Source organism: Camelus bactrianus, chromosome 2, assembly GCF_048773025.1.
Source record: "Camelus bactrianus isolate YW-2024 breed Bactrian camel chromosome 2, ASM4877302v1, whole genome shotgun sequence".
Classification (NCBI taxonomy): Eukaryota; Metazoa; Chordata; class Mammalia; order Artiodactyla; family Camelidae; genus Camelus; species Camelus bactrianus.
In genome coordinates, this window is record NC_133540.1 from 96770919 (window position 1) to 96788528 (window position 17610).

The following is a 17610-nucleotide window of genomic DNA, read 5'->3' on the forward strand; positions in this document are numbered from 1 at the left end:
ATGTGTTCTCCTTTTCTGTCTATTCTCTTACTTCAGTTTATTCTCTTTTCTGTGATGTATAAAATCCTTCCTGTAAAATATTGTTTTAATAGGAACCATTAGGACTAAGAGAATTAGCCTCTTTCTCCAGAAGATAATATTTACATTTTCTCTATTTTTTAATGAGTAAGGATTTAAAAGACAATTATGTGATGTTTGTTTAAGACAAGGAAAGAAGATCATGTAAGTAACTTCAAAACATAATAAAACTCTTAAATTTTCTATTTAGTAGAATATGGTATTTTTAGTATCTTCTTAAATCACTAAAAGTTGATACACAGTGTTAACATTATAAGATGACTCTAATATCATTTCCTTGTAATTGTATAACGAATTTCTAAATTAAACTATTTCCATGATTTTAGTTTAGTTCTCCACAGTATCTTATATTAAAACAAATACATGCAATCCTCATTATTTATTAACTTTGCTTTAACTTTTAGTTATGATTATATGTAGAAATTTAATGGAGCATTTATGGGTATTTAGACTTTGATAAAAATTGCATCACTGTTTTGTGGTGGTGTTTAGATCGTTAGGATTTAAGAAAATCCTCACATTTTTATTTTAAATTATGTACTATGCATATAATACAGAACATAAATTGAAAACACACTACAAGGATATGACTCAGTAGGAGGAAAATATTTATCCTCATACTTTATTGAAACTCACACTCCTATTCCTTTAAAATAAGGATTGATTTTAAGAAAAAATTATTTTAATTCTTCACTCCTGCATTTAATACTCTATTAAATATTTTCTAACAAATTAAATAGATCCCATCAAAATGTCAAAATACCTTTTGTACACCTTCATTCAGGCCCTAATTATTGGAGTTTTCAGTATTACATATTTAGCATGTTTTACATAAAAAGAAATTCAGAGTTTTTAAATTTCTAGGCCAAGGTCTTCATAAAGCAAAATTAGATGAAATAAGAGTTCACTATAGATAGTATGCATTTACAGATGAGGAAATTGAGGTTCAGAGAGGTTTAGTATCTCACTCAAGTTTACTCAGCTCTGATTCTATCTCATGTAATGTGGCTTCAGAGTTATGTCCTTAATAAAAAACATCATCCTTATCCTCAAATAATGCTGCTATTCATGTAAATCTTTGGCTATACATGTATTTATTATTTTAGGATTAGAACAGATTACAGTAGTATTTTTTGCATTCAAGTGAAATTTTCTTCTCAAAGTTTATGCATTTCAGAAATTTTAATTTCATCTAGATTTTCATGTTTTTCAGTAAAAATTGCACAAAGTACTCTATAAAACTACTATTCCCCTCACAGCAAACTTTGGTTCTGATTATTAGCACTGTTCCTCTCTTTTCTTAAGTTTACCAGAGGTTTTTTTATTCTTTTCATTTTCACTCCCAAAGAACAAGCTCCTGGATTCAAACATCAGTTCTGCTCTTTTTCTGTTTTCTTTTATTATTACTAAATTCTTTTAGGTTTCCAAGAGGTTGCTCTTCTCCTTTTTAGAACTTCTTGTTCTTCACAACATTGTAAACTGATTAGACTTCAATAAATTTTTTTTTTAAAAAAAGAGATTCTTATTCTTAATGTGTAGCTTATTTATTTTCAATCTTTTTAAGAAGGCGAAGCTACCTCTTAAAAACAGCTTAGATCTCATTCCACAAATTTTGATATGTATTTTTTCCCTTTTTCTTCTGTACTTGAAGTTTTTATTTCCTGTTTGAATTTCTTCCTCCCTTTAGGAGAGTTTTCATTGATTGATTGAAACTTTTTTGTTATTAATCACACTGTGGTCAGAAAATGTGACTGCTAATATTTCTACTCTTCCAGAACTTTTAGAGATAGCCAAGTAAGTTTTTGAAAGTAATAGGAATGCTTAAGCCTTATTTGTAGGTTGCAAAGTTTAGTATATGTAATGACTCTTTATTTTAAATTGTATTAATTTTATCTAATTCTCAGTGCTATTTTATAAATTTTACTTGTTATAGACATATAGATGTATATATGTTATATACTTCAAATGTGTTCACATGTTTTTCTTTGTTAACTGAAGAGTTTAAATTTATATGATTTAATGCAATGCTATTTTATACACACTTATTATTTATAACCTTTATATCTTTAGTATGGATTCTGCCTAATAAAGTAAGAATAGATTTGTCCTGTTTAATGGATTTGGCTTTGAACTCTAGATGTTCTGGTATTGATATTGCTATCTTTGCTTTCTTTTTGTTCACATGTATCAGAGATAAATCCTGAATTAATCTTTCTGTGCCATTTTGGTCTAGGTATAGCTCTTCTGAGCAAAAGATAGTTCAAGAAGTCATTTTTTAAAAAGCCATTTTTAGCTTTTATCAAAGAATTTAACCCATTTACACTTATTGTCATAGCTGCTACATTTGTTCTAGTTTTTGGTTTTTGCTTAATGTTTTGTAATTTTGGAGCTTCCTTTTCCTTTAATTTCTGTCTTTGTGTGTATCTTCTGAGGTTATTTGGGATACAGGAATCCTATGCACAATTCTTGTCTCTCACACCCTATATCTGTAACTATTAAAACTGAAACAAAACCCCCCAAAACAACCAAAGAAAACAAACAAACAAACAAAACAAATCCTTGAAACTCTTGCTTCCTGCTTCTACTCTCCTACCTCCTATACAATATAAGAGATTTAGAATTTCATTATTTCTTTGCCCCTCCACTAATGATTATAACCAGGTTTATACTGCTTAATTAAAAATATGTTTTGGGATTTACCTCTCAATTAGCTGGGCATATATTAGTGTTGATTTCCACTTCTACTTCTATCAGTATGGTTTATTCTTTAGAATCATAATTTTCAGGTTGGCTTTCTGCTCTCTGACCTTCATAGCTAATATTATTTCTCTCAGTTTTTCTTTATTCTTTTCTTTTTCGTTTTGGAAAAGCTTCTCAAGTTTTGCTTTCATCACGTACTTGTTTTACTTTAAATCACTGCTCTTTACTGCTTTCCAAAGTTTTAAAAATCTCTGCATTTCTAGGCTCCCCTTTCCCTCATTTCAGCTGTTTTTCTGTGTCTCTAGACTTTTAATTCTAAACTTACTCTCCCCTTACAGGTTCCTACTCATAGTTCAAAAGGTTGTTTACATCCCCAAGCATTTTGGAGAAGATTGACAATATTACTTTCCAAGTTTTCATGTGAATCATACCAAAAAACAGTTGTCTCAAATCTGTTTCTACTCTGAGTCCTCAGGGCAAGTCATCCTTTCCCTTAGTTTGTAATTTCTCTTTATGGATTCCCAAAGAGTTCTCGTGTTTAGTGGTTCATAAGGGGGGACCATCAATTCAGGCAGAATCATTATCAAAAACTTGGCTGGGTAAAGTTTGTTCTGAATTTATTTCATTGTCCCTTGGCTATGGGCAGATGCCCCCTCTTGGATTTAGACTCTAAAAGCCAGAATATGAGCCTGTCCTGGAACAATCTATAATGTATACTTGAATGGACTTGCTGTTTGGTCCAATTTTATGATTTAAGCTGAAGAATTTGAAACAAATTTGTAGTTGTCTTTGCGCAGTGTACACTTGAAAGCATGCATTAAATTCAATAATCTCCTTGCCTTTATCCCTTTCTCAAATGTTTTTGCTAGGTAACTGAGCGTCCCAGGGGGTTGACCCCTCCTCTCTATTGTTCTGTGTACTTAACATTCTAGTTTCTAAATGGGAGGTGACAAAGAATATACAACTCAGCTCTGGATGGTTCAGAAAATAAGTTTCTGCTCAGCTGAGGGAATATCACTTGATTTTCTGGTCAGTGCAGTAGACACTGGAAGGAATCCAAGTCAGTTTTTTTTGTTTTTTCCCCTTCCTTTTATCCTTGTGGTCACTGTATTGTTTAGATGGTGAAACATGAAGCCAGCAAGGCAAAAATATGTTTCTCCAATCATCCTTATTGATGATGTGACCTCTGACATATGGTTTTCTTCTTTATCATTGCTATAAAACTGTCTCTAGTTTTCATCTTTCGTATCATAATTAGAATTTAAATGGGAAGCTGGAAGTATTTACATCAGGCAAAGCTACTCTGCTACCCAGAGGTTTACATTTCATTAAAATCTTAAGTTCTTATAAACAGAAGTCTATAGCGAGGCAGGAGACTGAAAAATGAAGCAGCAAGAAATCTAGACAGAATGGCTACAAAGGTATCATTTTCTACAAGTTAAATATTTCCTTTGCTTTTTCAAGCTGAGAGGAGATATGAAGAGAAGCATAAAAATATAAACATTTATATAAGTTATCTTTGTTTCTTAGTATAGCCTAAATATATGTTTAATATCTTAATTAACATTGATAGAATTAAATCAAGAATTTCTACTTATTGGTTACTATGCAAGAAATATGACTAATGATCCTCAGATGTCAAGAACTCAATAATGAATCCCTGAACAATGGTACCATAAACAGTAGTAAAGTTTATAACCATTCTTCAGTATAAAATAATTACATGGTTGGCCTGGTTCAGTGGTTTTTAGCTAGGGATATACATCAAAATCTCCTATGACGCTTTTTCCTTCAAATTATTTTTGCTGTGGTAAAATACACATAATATAAAATTTACCATCTTAATCTTAACCATTTTTAAGTGTACATCCTGGGGCATCAAGTACATTCACATTACTATGCAACCATCACTATCATACATCTCCAGAACTCTTCTCATCCTGTAAAGCTGAAATTCTGTATTCATTAAACAGTAACTCCTGATTCTCTCCTTCCTCTCAGCCCCTGGCAACCACTCTTCTATTTTATGGATCTATAAATTTGACTACATTAGGTACCTCATATAAGTGGAATCATGTAGTATTTGTCTTTTTGTTATTGGCTTATTTCACTCAGTATAAATGTCCTCAAGGTTCATCTATGTTGTGTACTTGTCAAAAGTTCCTTCCTTTTTAAAGGCTGAATAATAAATGTATAAACTGCATTTTATCAGTGCATCCAGTGATGGACATCTGGGTTGCTTCCACCTTTTGGCTATTGGGAATAATGCTACTATGAAATGGGTGTAAAAACATCTCTTTCGGACCCTATTTTCAATTCTTTTGAGTATATACACAAAAGTAGAATTCCTGGATCGTGTGGTAATTCTAAGTTTAATTTTTTGAGGAACTGCCGTTACTATTTTCTCTAGTGGCTGCACCATTTTACATTTCAACCAGGAATGCACAAGTGTTCCAATTTCTTTCATCTTTGCCAGTACTTGTTATTTGCTGTGTGTGTGTGTGTGTGTTTTTTTTAAATATCAGCCATCCTAATCGGTATGAGGAAGTATCTCATTGTAGTTTTGATTTGCATTTCCCTGATGACAAGAGATGTTGAGCATCTTTTCATGTGCTTACTGGCCATCTGTATATTGTTCTTTGGAGAAATGCCTACTCAAGTCCTTTGTCCATTTTTGAATTGTGATGTTTGTTTTGCATTGTAGAGTTTTAGGAGTTCTCTATCTCTTCTAGATATGAATCTATTATCAGATACATGGTTTGCAAATATTTCCCAACCATTTTGTGAGTTGCCTTTTCACTCTGTTGATAGTTTTTTTTTTTTGATGCACAAAATTAAAAAAATTCAACCAGTCCAATTTGTCTATTTTTTCCTTTAGTTTTCTGTGCCCTTGGTGTCATACCTAAGAAATCACTGCCAAATCCAATGTCATGTAACTTTTGCCCAGTGTTTTCTCTGGGAGTTTTATGGTTTTAGCTCTTATATGTAGATCTTTGAACCATTTTGAGTTAATTTTTTGTATATGGTGTTAGGTAAGTGTTCCACTATATGCTTTTGCATGTGGATATCCAATTTTCCCTGCACTGTTTGTTGAAAAGTTTGTTCTATGACACTTTTTGGAAATATGGACAGCCAGCCCTCTTGAGACTCAGAATCTTGGCTAGTGAGACCCAGGTATCTTTAATGAGTGCCACATATTTTACATCATAAAGACAGTATTATAAATAACCAGAAAATGACACATGTTGACAAGAATGTAGAGAAACCGGACACTTACGCATTATTAATGGAAATGTACTTAAAATGGTTAAGATGGTAAGTTTTATATATGTGTATTTTATAACAATTAAAAATAATTTAAAATGGTTAAAACAGCAAATTTTATTTTATTTATATTTAACCACCACCTAAAAAAACCCAAAAGAGCTCCATAAACAGAAATCATGTACTTCCTCTGTTTAGAAATGCTATTCTAGTCAAAAGAGATAAGGAAAAAACAATTTTAAATATATATTTATCTGTGTCTAAAAACACTTGAAACATCTAGCTGACTTTATCATCTTGGGAAAAAAATCAAGTAGATAATTAAATAAACAGCCTGCTTGTTTATTCTACATTTTAGTCAGTAGCCCGAAACGGGCTTATGAACAAATATAATGTCTGGTAACTATCCCAACTGATACTAAGAGCTTTTAACCTCAAAATGATAATTTAGATAATTAAGCATACATTATGCTTAAGGAGAAAAATAAACTATTAAAAACTTAATAAATATTACCAAAAAAAAATCACAAACATACAAATTCTAGCACAAATTCATCCAGGAAAGGTAGTCCTCAAAAAGCCATCCAAAGATGAGTTAGAAAGAATTTTTCTACATATCAAGATAGAAGTAGTATAATTTCCAAATCCCATCAAATGTCTATTTTAATCTGAATTTATCCAAAGCTTAATTTTTCCTTCAACATACATTCTTCAGTTAGAAGACTTTCATTAAATTGATGCTTCCTAGATTCTAGAAGAAAAATTAACAAAATCCTAAAGAATGAATTTGTGTGCCAAACAGCTAACTTAGAAATAAATCTAATTGATGTTCCTAATTCAAGAAAATTAGAAAACATATGAAATACTGAAATTGAAATCTGCTAAAATAGTAACAGCTTCAATCAGCATCATGAATTTAAAAATTTGGGCTGAAATTGATAAACACTATTGATTTCAGGGTTTCAATGAGGCATACAATAAGAAAGGGAAAAAGAGGAGGAGACTCAGTGCAGAAGCTAGAAGACAAGTGTTAGGTAAGCAAGGAGTCACCATTCAGAGGCCAGGTGAGCTGTTTAGAGCCCAGTGAGTAAGACTGGTTACAGGTATGCAACCCCTGAAGCACACATTCAGGATTCTGATAAAGCATAGGCAAGGACGGGTTCTAGGTATCCAGCCTACATGTATAGTCCAGGAATTTATAAAGAAGGAATTCAAGGGTCGAAATCAGATGTGATGGGATGAGGACAGGACCTGATCCTGGCCATAAGGAACGTTAAGGTATTGCAGGGGTGAAGGGAAGCAGGTAGAGATGAGGAGGAACAGAAAGTGGAGATCAAGAACCCTAGTTCCAGTGGAAATAACAACAGAAATCACGACCTGGGCTTGCAGACACTGAAGACTCAGACAAACAGAAGGAGAACTAGCAATGGATCCCAATCAGATCTGACTGGGTGCCAGGCAGAAGAACACCTATGGCAAGTTGCTGTCACGCTAATCTGAGCAACTGACGTGGGGCACCTTTTCTGGGATTTCAGCCTAGACTATCAAAGAGGCCAGGGTACAGGCAACTTTGCCAAGCATGTTCTTCACCTTAGGTATGCAGGTTCATGCTTATATAGTGGCAATCTCACGGAGGGTTTGGCATAACCTGTCCTTCCCGTTCATTACCTTAATCACTTCAACAGGGCGGGTCATCACTAATGAGCACCTAGGGAACAATGACACCTACTGTTTGAGCTACTGTAGCTGCAATAAACTTGCCACATGGGATGGCGGCAGGTATAGATTTGTGGCTACGATTTCTTTACTTTGCGAAAAAGGACAACTGCCTCGGTGGTGAGTTAGGTTAGGTTGGATGACGACTGAAATTAAGGAAGCCAGAGTTCTTATCACAGAAGATCACTTATCTAGAATGAGAATATCTGAGTGCAGGTTTATTTATAAGAGCCCTACCTTATTACAGAAAGGATGGAAGGCAGTTGGAGTGTACAGGAGACTACCATGTGGTTCAGCCATGACTGTTAAAAGGGAATAGCAATCACAAAAAATGAAATTCTACAAGGTGAGAGGTGAAGCAAGGGAATGACTGAAACAGCCCCCTGTGTTCTCTGTTCCTGCATCTCAGGCTCCTTCCCCTGGCCTCAGGAAGTCCTGGAACCTCCACCAGTGCACTGCAGCCTCTTTATGTTCTCCATCTCTAACCCAGACACAGACCCCTCCATGTCGTTATAAACAATGCACCTTATCTCCCTTCTGATGGCTAGATGCCTGTCTGAGCTTCTGTTTCTGAGTTCCTTTATGGACCCTCTATTCTCCTTCCTCTGAACCTGGAGGCCTGCTTTGCCCTCATCTTATCTCTGTTTTGATCTGGTCTACCTGAAGATTGCTCACTCCCAAACTTGCAGACACTGAGCTATGCCATTCTACCTTATGTTGGACCCCTCAGGATAAACCGCCAAACTGAATACCCCACCACTGAATACCCCATCCCCTCTGCCTGGCTTCTTGTGGCTGAATCTACTCTGGCGAGTATCCATCTCAGCTGACAGGTCTTATCTCCTGATTGGGCCTTTCCTCTTCCGAAAAAATCTGACCAATCAGCACTGCCAATGTATAATATTTAGCATTCAATATTCCTAAGCCAGGGAAGATACCATTTTGCAACAACCAATCATTTTTTACTTTTCCAAGGCACAGTAAAAATTATTTTGGATTTAAAAGAGCCAATTTAGTTTTTTCATCATGTTAACAAATCATTATGAAATTTATTAGTCTTGCAGTAACTCCCCTTACTAACAGTGCAGCAAAGGAATTGTAATCAAATGGGATGGAAAGGGATGGAAGGCAAGGACTTTACAGAAATGTAGTTAAATATATTTAAAACATTTAAGCATTCATTTGCTATTAGAGGTAGTGCAAAAAACAGTGTACTGATACATAAATTAAATTTTCCATGGACATATTAATGTTCCTAATCCAAAAAATATAGAACTGAATCATAATTAACAATCATGTTTTCTTTCTTCTACTTAAATTCTGTATAGAACAGGCTAGTAAAAGTTAATCTCAAGCCAGCCATGCAAATGATTTGGAAAAAAAGTTTCATGTTTTATCAATAGATTCTCCCTGCTTCATGTCAAGTGGGTAAAAAAAGAAAGCTAAAGTAATTCATACGAACCTAATTCTTACATAATTTCTATGATTATCAACTATGTTATTCAGAAAAAGAAACTACATTTGAAATTTTAAATTTCAGGCCAAAGAATTACTAGTTTTGCATTTACAAAATACGTCCACTTAGTTTAAATTTCCCTTATATGAAAAGAATGCTTCCCAGTAACTTTTCCTCTTTCTGCAACTTTACCTCTACTGCAAACGCAAACTAGTATGCACATTTATTTTTCCCCCTACTTTGATCACATTTTAGTTTTAATGACTCTGAACACTAAAAGGTCAAATAGCTTCCATCGAGAGTTCAGTAGTGATTTTCTTTACACTCTTTTACGTTCATTTTGGAAGTACAGAATTTCTTTTTCCAGAGTACATTCTTAGTCTAGATAATTACAAAATGTATCATATTCTAAAACACAATTATGTGCTTTTGAGGACTCAATGACTTATAAGCCCATTTAAAACCCTATCCATTTTTTAAAACAGTGGTAAAAAAAAAATTCAATACTAGATAAGACATAGACTGATGTTATCCAGAGTAGTAAAAATAAGATACTCAGAGAATAGTTCTCACTAGTTGTCATGATCTGGTGCTATAGTCTTCCATACTATGTAAAACTTAATTTCCATTAATATATGATAATCATTTGTTTGCTATTACTGTGTGCATCCACATAACGAACACTGGAGTCACCGTGCACCCAGCAACAGCCCCTCATGTGTTGACAGTGGCTGCACCGTTGATAAGAGCCTATGAACCAGAAGATGCTGATGTGGTTGGCAGGACACCAGGATGAATCAAACGGACCACCGTGTTGTCTCAAACTGAAACCTCAAATGTTCCCTCTCTTGCCACAAAGTGATTATGCAACATGCTTCAAGTCGCTAAAGGGCAGAACACTACTGCAAAGCGGTTCCTTGGCCAAGTCTGAAGTCCTATGACACACTTCTGAACTATGGTGGCTGAATTAAAATCTAAATCTAACTCTGAGACTATTGCAACAAACCAGACTCAAAAACAGACAAGCAACAAACAAAATATGTACCTCTTATCTTGACACTGCTTTTTAAAAAGTGGATTTCAAAGTTGAGGTAGGTTAAAAAAAAAACTTCAGCAATTTTAACTGTAATTTATGTGATCATATTCTTTTCAAATATATTTTCTAAGCCTTTAAAGTGGGTAGATAGTAAGGAAAGAAATGCAGTAAGTAAGAAAAACCTGGCTCAAGGTTGTGACCTAAGGGGGACGGTTCACAGAAAATCACATCAATACAACAACTTTTTAGTCTGGAGAGAAGTGATCTCATCTAACATCTACTTTGAATTCTGTAAACTTCCCTGTTTTAAGAGTTGTCATTCTGGCTTTATAAACTTTAGACAACAATCCACGAACTTGCTAAATGTTAGTTTCTCACACCACTGCTATATAGAAGATGATCTAAGATAACCCACAACTTCTTCAGCAAGTGAGCCTTGTGCTCAAAGCCCTCCTCTATCTGTATACAGATTTTAAAATTTAGGTTACAGCCTCATCATCAGGCCGTTTTGGAAATTAAAATGACTACCTTGACATTTCTGAATTTAAACCCAAGTATCCTATTTTAGTCTTTTCAACTATATTAAAATTCGTTTTCAAGATTTTTTTAAACAAAAGAGAAGAAAAATATAGCATGAACATTACGATGAGGGGTTCTAATAAGCGTGGTCTGGCCACAGGATAGAATATTCTACTGAAAAGAATTAACATGGGAAAATGAACCCAAAGAAGCCTTAACCCTCCTCCGTTCCCCATAATAGATCAATAAAAATCAAATAAATACCTCAAGTAGAAAGGTGACATGGGTCTTTCATCTTCCTGGGAACTAAAAGGAAAATAAAATTTGAATTAATAGAATTTCTGTTAATACCATAGCATGTCAATTTTACCACAACTCTGTTCTACCTGTCACAAATTTTGTTTCCATGCATCAGAGCTAATCTTACAATGGAGTGGGGTTAGTAAAGCACACTCTACCTTGGAAGGTCAATTACTCCTTCAAGGGAGACCATCAAGAGAAGTTTCTTTGAAGATTAGCCTGAGGCCAAAGTAATTCATATCACACTTGCAAGGGGAAGCTTTTTACTATTTTATTCTACAAGCCCCATCCAAGTATTCATACATTACACATAAACCTTTAAAACGATCACATAATTATCTCAGTAAAGCTAATCACAGCTCATTAACATGATGATGAAAGTAAGAGACAGCCAACTGTTTCAACAAGTGTTAACAACACACTGTTAAGTGTGAGCCACTTCAGGAATGATGCCCTAGCAGCGAAAAGCACAGCAGTAAACACTCGTGTTCTTTGTAGTCACGGGAAGTATTAATGAGGGTAGATAACATGAAAGGACATAAATGAAATTATAAACATAGTTTAAGTTCCTCAAACAACACAGAAGCAATAGGAAGCTTCACATAAAAGTATTTAACTAAGAAATGTAAAACATGTACTACAATAAAACATTTTTCCTTTCTTTAACATGTTTTTTCCTTCTGATAAAGGACCTCAAACAGTCTCTCCCTTTTAGTGTCTACTGGAGTGGACTTTGAACGTTTTTGACTATTTACTCACATAAAATTTGCTTTTAAGCAGCCACTTAGTCAATATATGACTAAGTATCCGTCTATGTTTTATTATGTGCATTATTAAACAGACAAAAGTAGAAATGTAAATTATTAGATAAAATTAAGAAGAAGCTCTAGTAATTTCCTCTTGTGCGGGTGGGGTACACCACAAGCATCACTGATGAAAAGAGGAAAGTTTGCTTTAGTTGGTAATATTACCCTGGCAATCACCAAAAATCTTATTACAAGTGATAGTGTCACACACACATACATCTGTCCTGGAAGTAGGAAAGGTCTTAACAATTTAGTTGGAAGGAGGAAGATGAAATATGACACTTTCATTCTCTCATGATTTTGGTTACCAATTTCAATATCACTTAGCTACTCTCATGTTTATGTTGCCAAAGATTTTAAAGTTTGTAAGTGACTGTGCCATTCTTCCCAAGTGAAGGGTAAGTGATAGATCAACTTTATTACTGACTCTAATGTTGACGGGCTGAGGACAAAGCTTGGAGAGTTAGAGGCGATGACACCTGGGAAACGTCCAGGTGTCTTGGGAAGAAACCACCTGGGACGCAGCGCTCTTATGGGAGTGAGTACTGTAAGCCAAACTGATACAGGGAGCTGATACATTTGACTTCAAAACAGCCCTTGAAAACACTAAACCAATCATAAAAATGTTAGAATTGGGTTTGCGCCCTAATCAGTGATTCCGTGTCAAAAAGTATTAATTTTGACCAACACTATGCAAAAAGACTGCAACTAAAAACCATAATGATTATTGTTACAGGGAAATTGCCTCCATGTGTTATAAAATGGGCACTGCATTACTTTTTTTTTTTCCCCCAAACTCTAACATGTAACAAATTATAATGCAAATTAACAAGGGTACTTTAGTGAACATTCAGTTAGCAATATGGTTGGTTTTCTTAGAATTCAGAAGCGCTTTGGGAAGATGATTTAAATGGTGCAGGGTTCTGAACACAACTGTTCATGTGCTTCAGCTAATACTGTGTGTGTGTGTTTATGTGTGTGTGTGTGTGTGTGTGTGTGTGTGTGTGAGAGAGAGAGAGAGAGAGAGAGAGGGAGAGAGGGAGAGAAAATTTCTTTGTAGCCAACAGAGGCAATCAAAATCAAGCTTTCTTTCCTTTACACTTTCTCTCCCTCACACATTTATTCATCAGCCAGGTACTATCAGGTGCTTGACATCATATCTCATGTAAATCCTCACCAAAACCCTCCCTGGTCCTTGCCCCTCACTTGAGAACAGCACACTCAGAGCAGGCACATAACTTCTCCAGGTCACACAGCTAGTGATGTGCAAATGACTGTATTCTGTGTCCACTTTTGTTGCTTACTGCCTTGCCTTCGATTTTAACTTATCAAAATTTGATGGGATGAATAACCCCCATTCCAGCAGCCCTTAACAAGCTCTTGTGGACTTTATAAGCTCCCTGGCATTCTTCTGAATATAACAACTCTACATCGACCTTAGTCAAAATCCACTCAATGCATTATGCCTGATAGCACGTATAAGATGATTAATTTATTAAAATGTACTGGCAGCGTGTCAAGAATGTCTCTGGACAGCAACATGAGGTTTTAATCACGAGCAAATATTTTTCAGGCTGCATCTGCACAAAGTAAACTTGTCAATGAAAGACAAAATCAGATATTCTTGATTTGGATGTGTCCCTGAATTTTGAGCAGTTCTAAGTGTTCCAAGAAAGAAAATGTAGGCACTACAGTTTAAACAAAATGAAACAGACCCAGTATTAGATTTACTTAGTCAGTAGCAGTCAATAGGGCATCAATCCATGTCCAGTGCCCAAGAACTACAGTAAAATTTGAAAAGAAAATGAAGATAATTAATTTTGATAGTTAATTACCTTATTTCTTTTTTCCCTTTCATAAAAGTACCCTTGCATAGGGTTTAGTAACGTAATCTTGACAATGGTATAAATCCTGCAACAGCTAAAGAACTGACTTCAAATTAATTAAGTCAATTAATTCTAAAAATCAATTTTATGCACTGATTTTTAAACAGAATTTTCAGAAAAAATGGCCAAGGACAGTGAAAATAAACTTTTCCACAAAATGTACACATCAGAATGCAAAACACTTGAAAAGATCACCGTTTCTACACCTGTGCAAAATGAATACTGTATTACTATCACATGCCCCCACTTATTTATAGAGCTTATTTATGCCTGTTCCTAGTTTTATGTCAACCTCAGGCATGTCCAATGATATTAAATGAGTCATAATTTTTTGCCAAAGTTTGAAATAGAGAATTCAGATTCACTTTCAATTTTTAAAAATAAGCACATGTACTGGGAATGAAAAGGGGAGTGTGTGTCACGAAACGAAGCCAATGACAAACTGTAACAACTTGGAATTTGTTCAATTTCCTCCTTGGTTACTAGTATAAACCCATGTTTTAATTATTTCCTGTTTGCTGACTCTGAATAATTGCCAACCTTAAGCAGCCAATTAATCTGCTTTTTTTTTTTTCACAAAAAAAAATCAAGTACATGGAGTGATTTGGGCAATCACTTCATGTATGTCAGGCCATCGGGTGCTTAAGGTCTTCAGACACATGATGTTATAGTCTCTCAAAACAGCTGCCTGTGGGAAGAACATTTATCAAATAGACTCAGGTGACAGTCCAAATCTAAGGAGCTATAACTGAGAAGGGCAATAACAAAGACATGAGGGTTTGGGGGGGGAGAGGTGCCATCTAACTTATTTCTTTATGTGGCTCAACATTGGCAAATGCACAGAAATGAATGACCCCCCCAGGCTTACAGTCTCTTTATGAGCTGCACTCATTCCTAAACTGAGGCCACAGAAATTTAATTACAGAGCAAGCTAACTGGAATTGTGAACAGCATGGCATCTTCTCTGTCTAAGAAAAATCAAATACGGCTGGGAAAATTCCCAGAGTGAGGGATTCAGAATGGACCCTCAATTACTGGATCAAACCACCATTCCATTCAATGCCCTTTTGAACTGTCCTGATAAATGTTCCAATTAGTCCAACTTTCTAATTGGTTAATGTGGCTGGCTACCCTCAAAATTAACATAATCTGCATATTTAGCTACACACTTTAACTACATTTTCAAGTGATTTGAGCTAGAAGAAACAGTTGGTAAGTATTCCCTGAGCACTGAAAAGTACAGAAAAATGGGTAAATGCTAAGGATTAGGTTTCATTTATAGATAAAACTAAAGAACCATCTACTGGGGCTTAAAAAAAAAAACCAAAGAGCAAAGGGGAGAGAGGAAGTGAGGGACACGTGAAAGGACAAAATTGTAAGTATTAAGTAAACACTGTCTCTGGAATTCAGGTTTCCCCCTCATGTTGCAACAGAATGTGCTAAGTGGAAGAATTTTCTTAGAGAATGATTAGGTGAGTGAAATTAGCATGTTTTCTTTCCTTCCTTCCTCTGCAAAACATAAGGTACCACACTTGAGCATTTTTGATTTATCCACAGTCTCAGGCATTGACATATACTACCCTCCATTTATAGCATTTCTGTGCATCCATCTGAGGTGTGATGTAGCAGCTGATGTTCTGCAGCTTGGATTTTTGGTTCGGCCCCACTCAGGAATATTGCAAAAAAACAATCACCCTCTTCCTTTTGGAAAACAAATGTAAACGTGTGCAGATCAGCTCATAGCTAAGTGCTTGGAGTGTAATTTTGGGGGGATATTTTTGTAGATGTATGTATAATTCTTTACTGTTAACCCAAGCAGCTTTGTTTATAGTCTTATTATTTGCATGTTGTAACTAAGAATGCAACACCTAGCCAGTAGAAATGAAAACAAATTACTGACATTTAGGAGCAAACAGATTTTCCTGACCAATGGGTAAATGCAAAGAGCTGAAGCTGTCAATGTTCGCAGGACAAGAAATTTTAGCCAACGTGAAGAGGTATTGTTTTGGAAGCAAAACAAACAAAACAAAAAGACTTGCAAAAATGTAGAACCCTTCTCCCCAGTAAGACAGGAAAATATTTCTACCATTTTCTTAATTGTTTAGTAGAAATCTGAAATATATTGTTATGGGCTGAACTGTATCCCCTTGAAAAGATGTGTTGAAGCCCAACCTCTAGAAACTCAGAATGTGACCTTATTTGAAAACACAGTCCTGACTGAGGTGACCAAGTTAACATGACACCACTGGAGTGGGCCCTAATTCAGTATTACCGGCACCCTAATAAAAAGGGGAAACTGGGAGTGAGATGTACACACAGGGGGAACACCACGTACAGACTGGAGTTGTGCTGCCCGAGCCAAGGAACCACTGGATGCGAGGAGAGAGACCTGGAACAACTCGTTCTCCAGTGTCCTTAGAGGGAGCACAGCCCCGCCAACAGGTTACTTTGGGACCTCTGGCCCCGAGAACGCTGAGACCATACGTCTCTGCACCATGAACCAATGTCCTTCAATCTTTTAGCAAATTGCAAAGCCAAGTCATTGAAGAGAGAAACTCCCAGTGCCTTTCATCAGTAACTAACACAGGATGTGGCTGGGGTCAGTGGGCTGCCCTGTTTGTGGTACTTTATTACAGCTGTGTTAGGAAACACATACAATTACTAAAAAAAAATTTTTTTTCCAAATCCAGAATTAAGAACCAGCTTAACAAGTATCTCCATCTCACAAAAAGGTTGTGCTCTGAAAGTTCATTTGTAGGGACGCTAAGACTAGAATCGACTTTCCATACTGACATGGGGTTTTAATTTCCAGGCCTGTACTAACCTCTCATTCAAATAAACTATTTTCAATAAGCAGTCCAGATACAGTGTTCTGGGAAATTTCAGGTCACGATCCAGTTAGGAACACATTTTATACCATGGTAGTATACAGACACATAAGAGGGACAAAAATGTCATGAAAGTACTCTGACTTTGGATATTTTCTATTTTGTTACACTTCACTTACATAAAATTAAATGAAATACTGGTCACAACCTGCTAAATTGGTTTTATGACCCACAGGTGAAAAACGCTGTGCTAAAAACACATCTCCCTTGCTTGATGTGTAATCAATACCCAATGAATGCTGCTGAGTTAAGATCTATGTTCTCATAGAACAGAGAGAAACCACTCTTTCCCTCTTTACCTCACTGCCAGAATCAGCTCTGGGCCAAAGTAGTACAGAGAAAATCAGAGAGGAAGCGGGTCCAGATATGCCCAGCAGTGGGCATGAGAAATGTCGTTCTAGAAGCTCATGGGAGCTGACAGAGAATCTCCAGGTCTCTGTAAAACATCCTTGACCTGCTTGTCCCACAGGATGGTGTCAAGGAGGAAACTCAGGGACACATGGTCTCTTCTGATTCCTCTGTACTTTATGACCATGGCATTGTTTGTAACCTACATTCTGTCTTTTTCATTCAAAGAACTTTTATACTTGGAGGGAACTCGGAAGCATCTCATTCTATTTCAATCTCTCTACCCAGCTAGTTCCAGCTGATGAACACCTTTCTGTCTCTGGGAGATTAGAGGGGGAGAGGGTACTTGCTTGTCAGGGAAGAGGAGTAAAGGTTTTAAGCAGGGAGGGGTGGGGTTGCTTTAGCATCTGTCTCTCTTGCATCTCTCCCTACAGTGAGAGGGTCAAAAGTGAACCAGGACTGCCTGTGGACTGGTCGACACAGCTTAGAGTCTCATGCTGCACATTACAGGGGATTCTGGCTGGGGATGTGCTTAGAAGTCACAGGACAGAATTCTTATTCCTGTTGTAATACTAAAGTTGCATTAACAAGCCAACTGCTCTCAAAGTTTATC

The 17610-nt window shown here is 35.9% G+C and overlaps 1 protein-coding gene across 7 annotated transcripts in view; it reads right to left on the bottom strand.

Annotated features, from left to right (window-relative positions):
• FAM13A (family with sequence similarity 13 member A) overlaps positions 1 to 17610 on the bottom strand; it is a 286461-nt gene that overhangs the window by 64641 nt on the left and 204210 nt on the right. For all 7 annotated transcript variants that reach the window (XM_074347120.1, XM_074347142.1, XM_074347114.1 and 4 more), the window contains one exon: positions 11034 to 11075. In XM_074347120.1, the coding sequence (XP_074203221.1) occupies positions 11034 to 11075 (42 nt within the window). The remainder of the gene's footprint in view (positions 1 to 11033; positions 11076 to 17610) is intronic.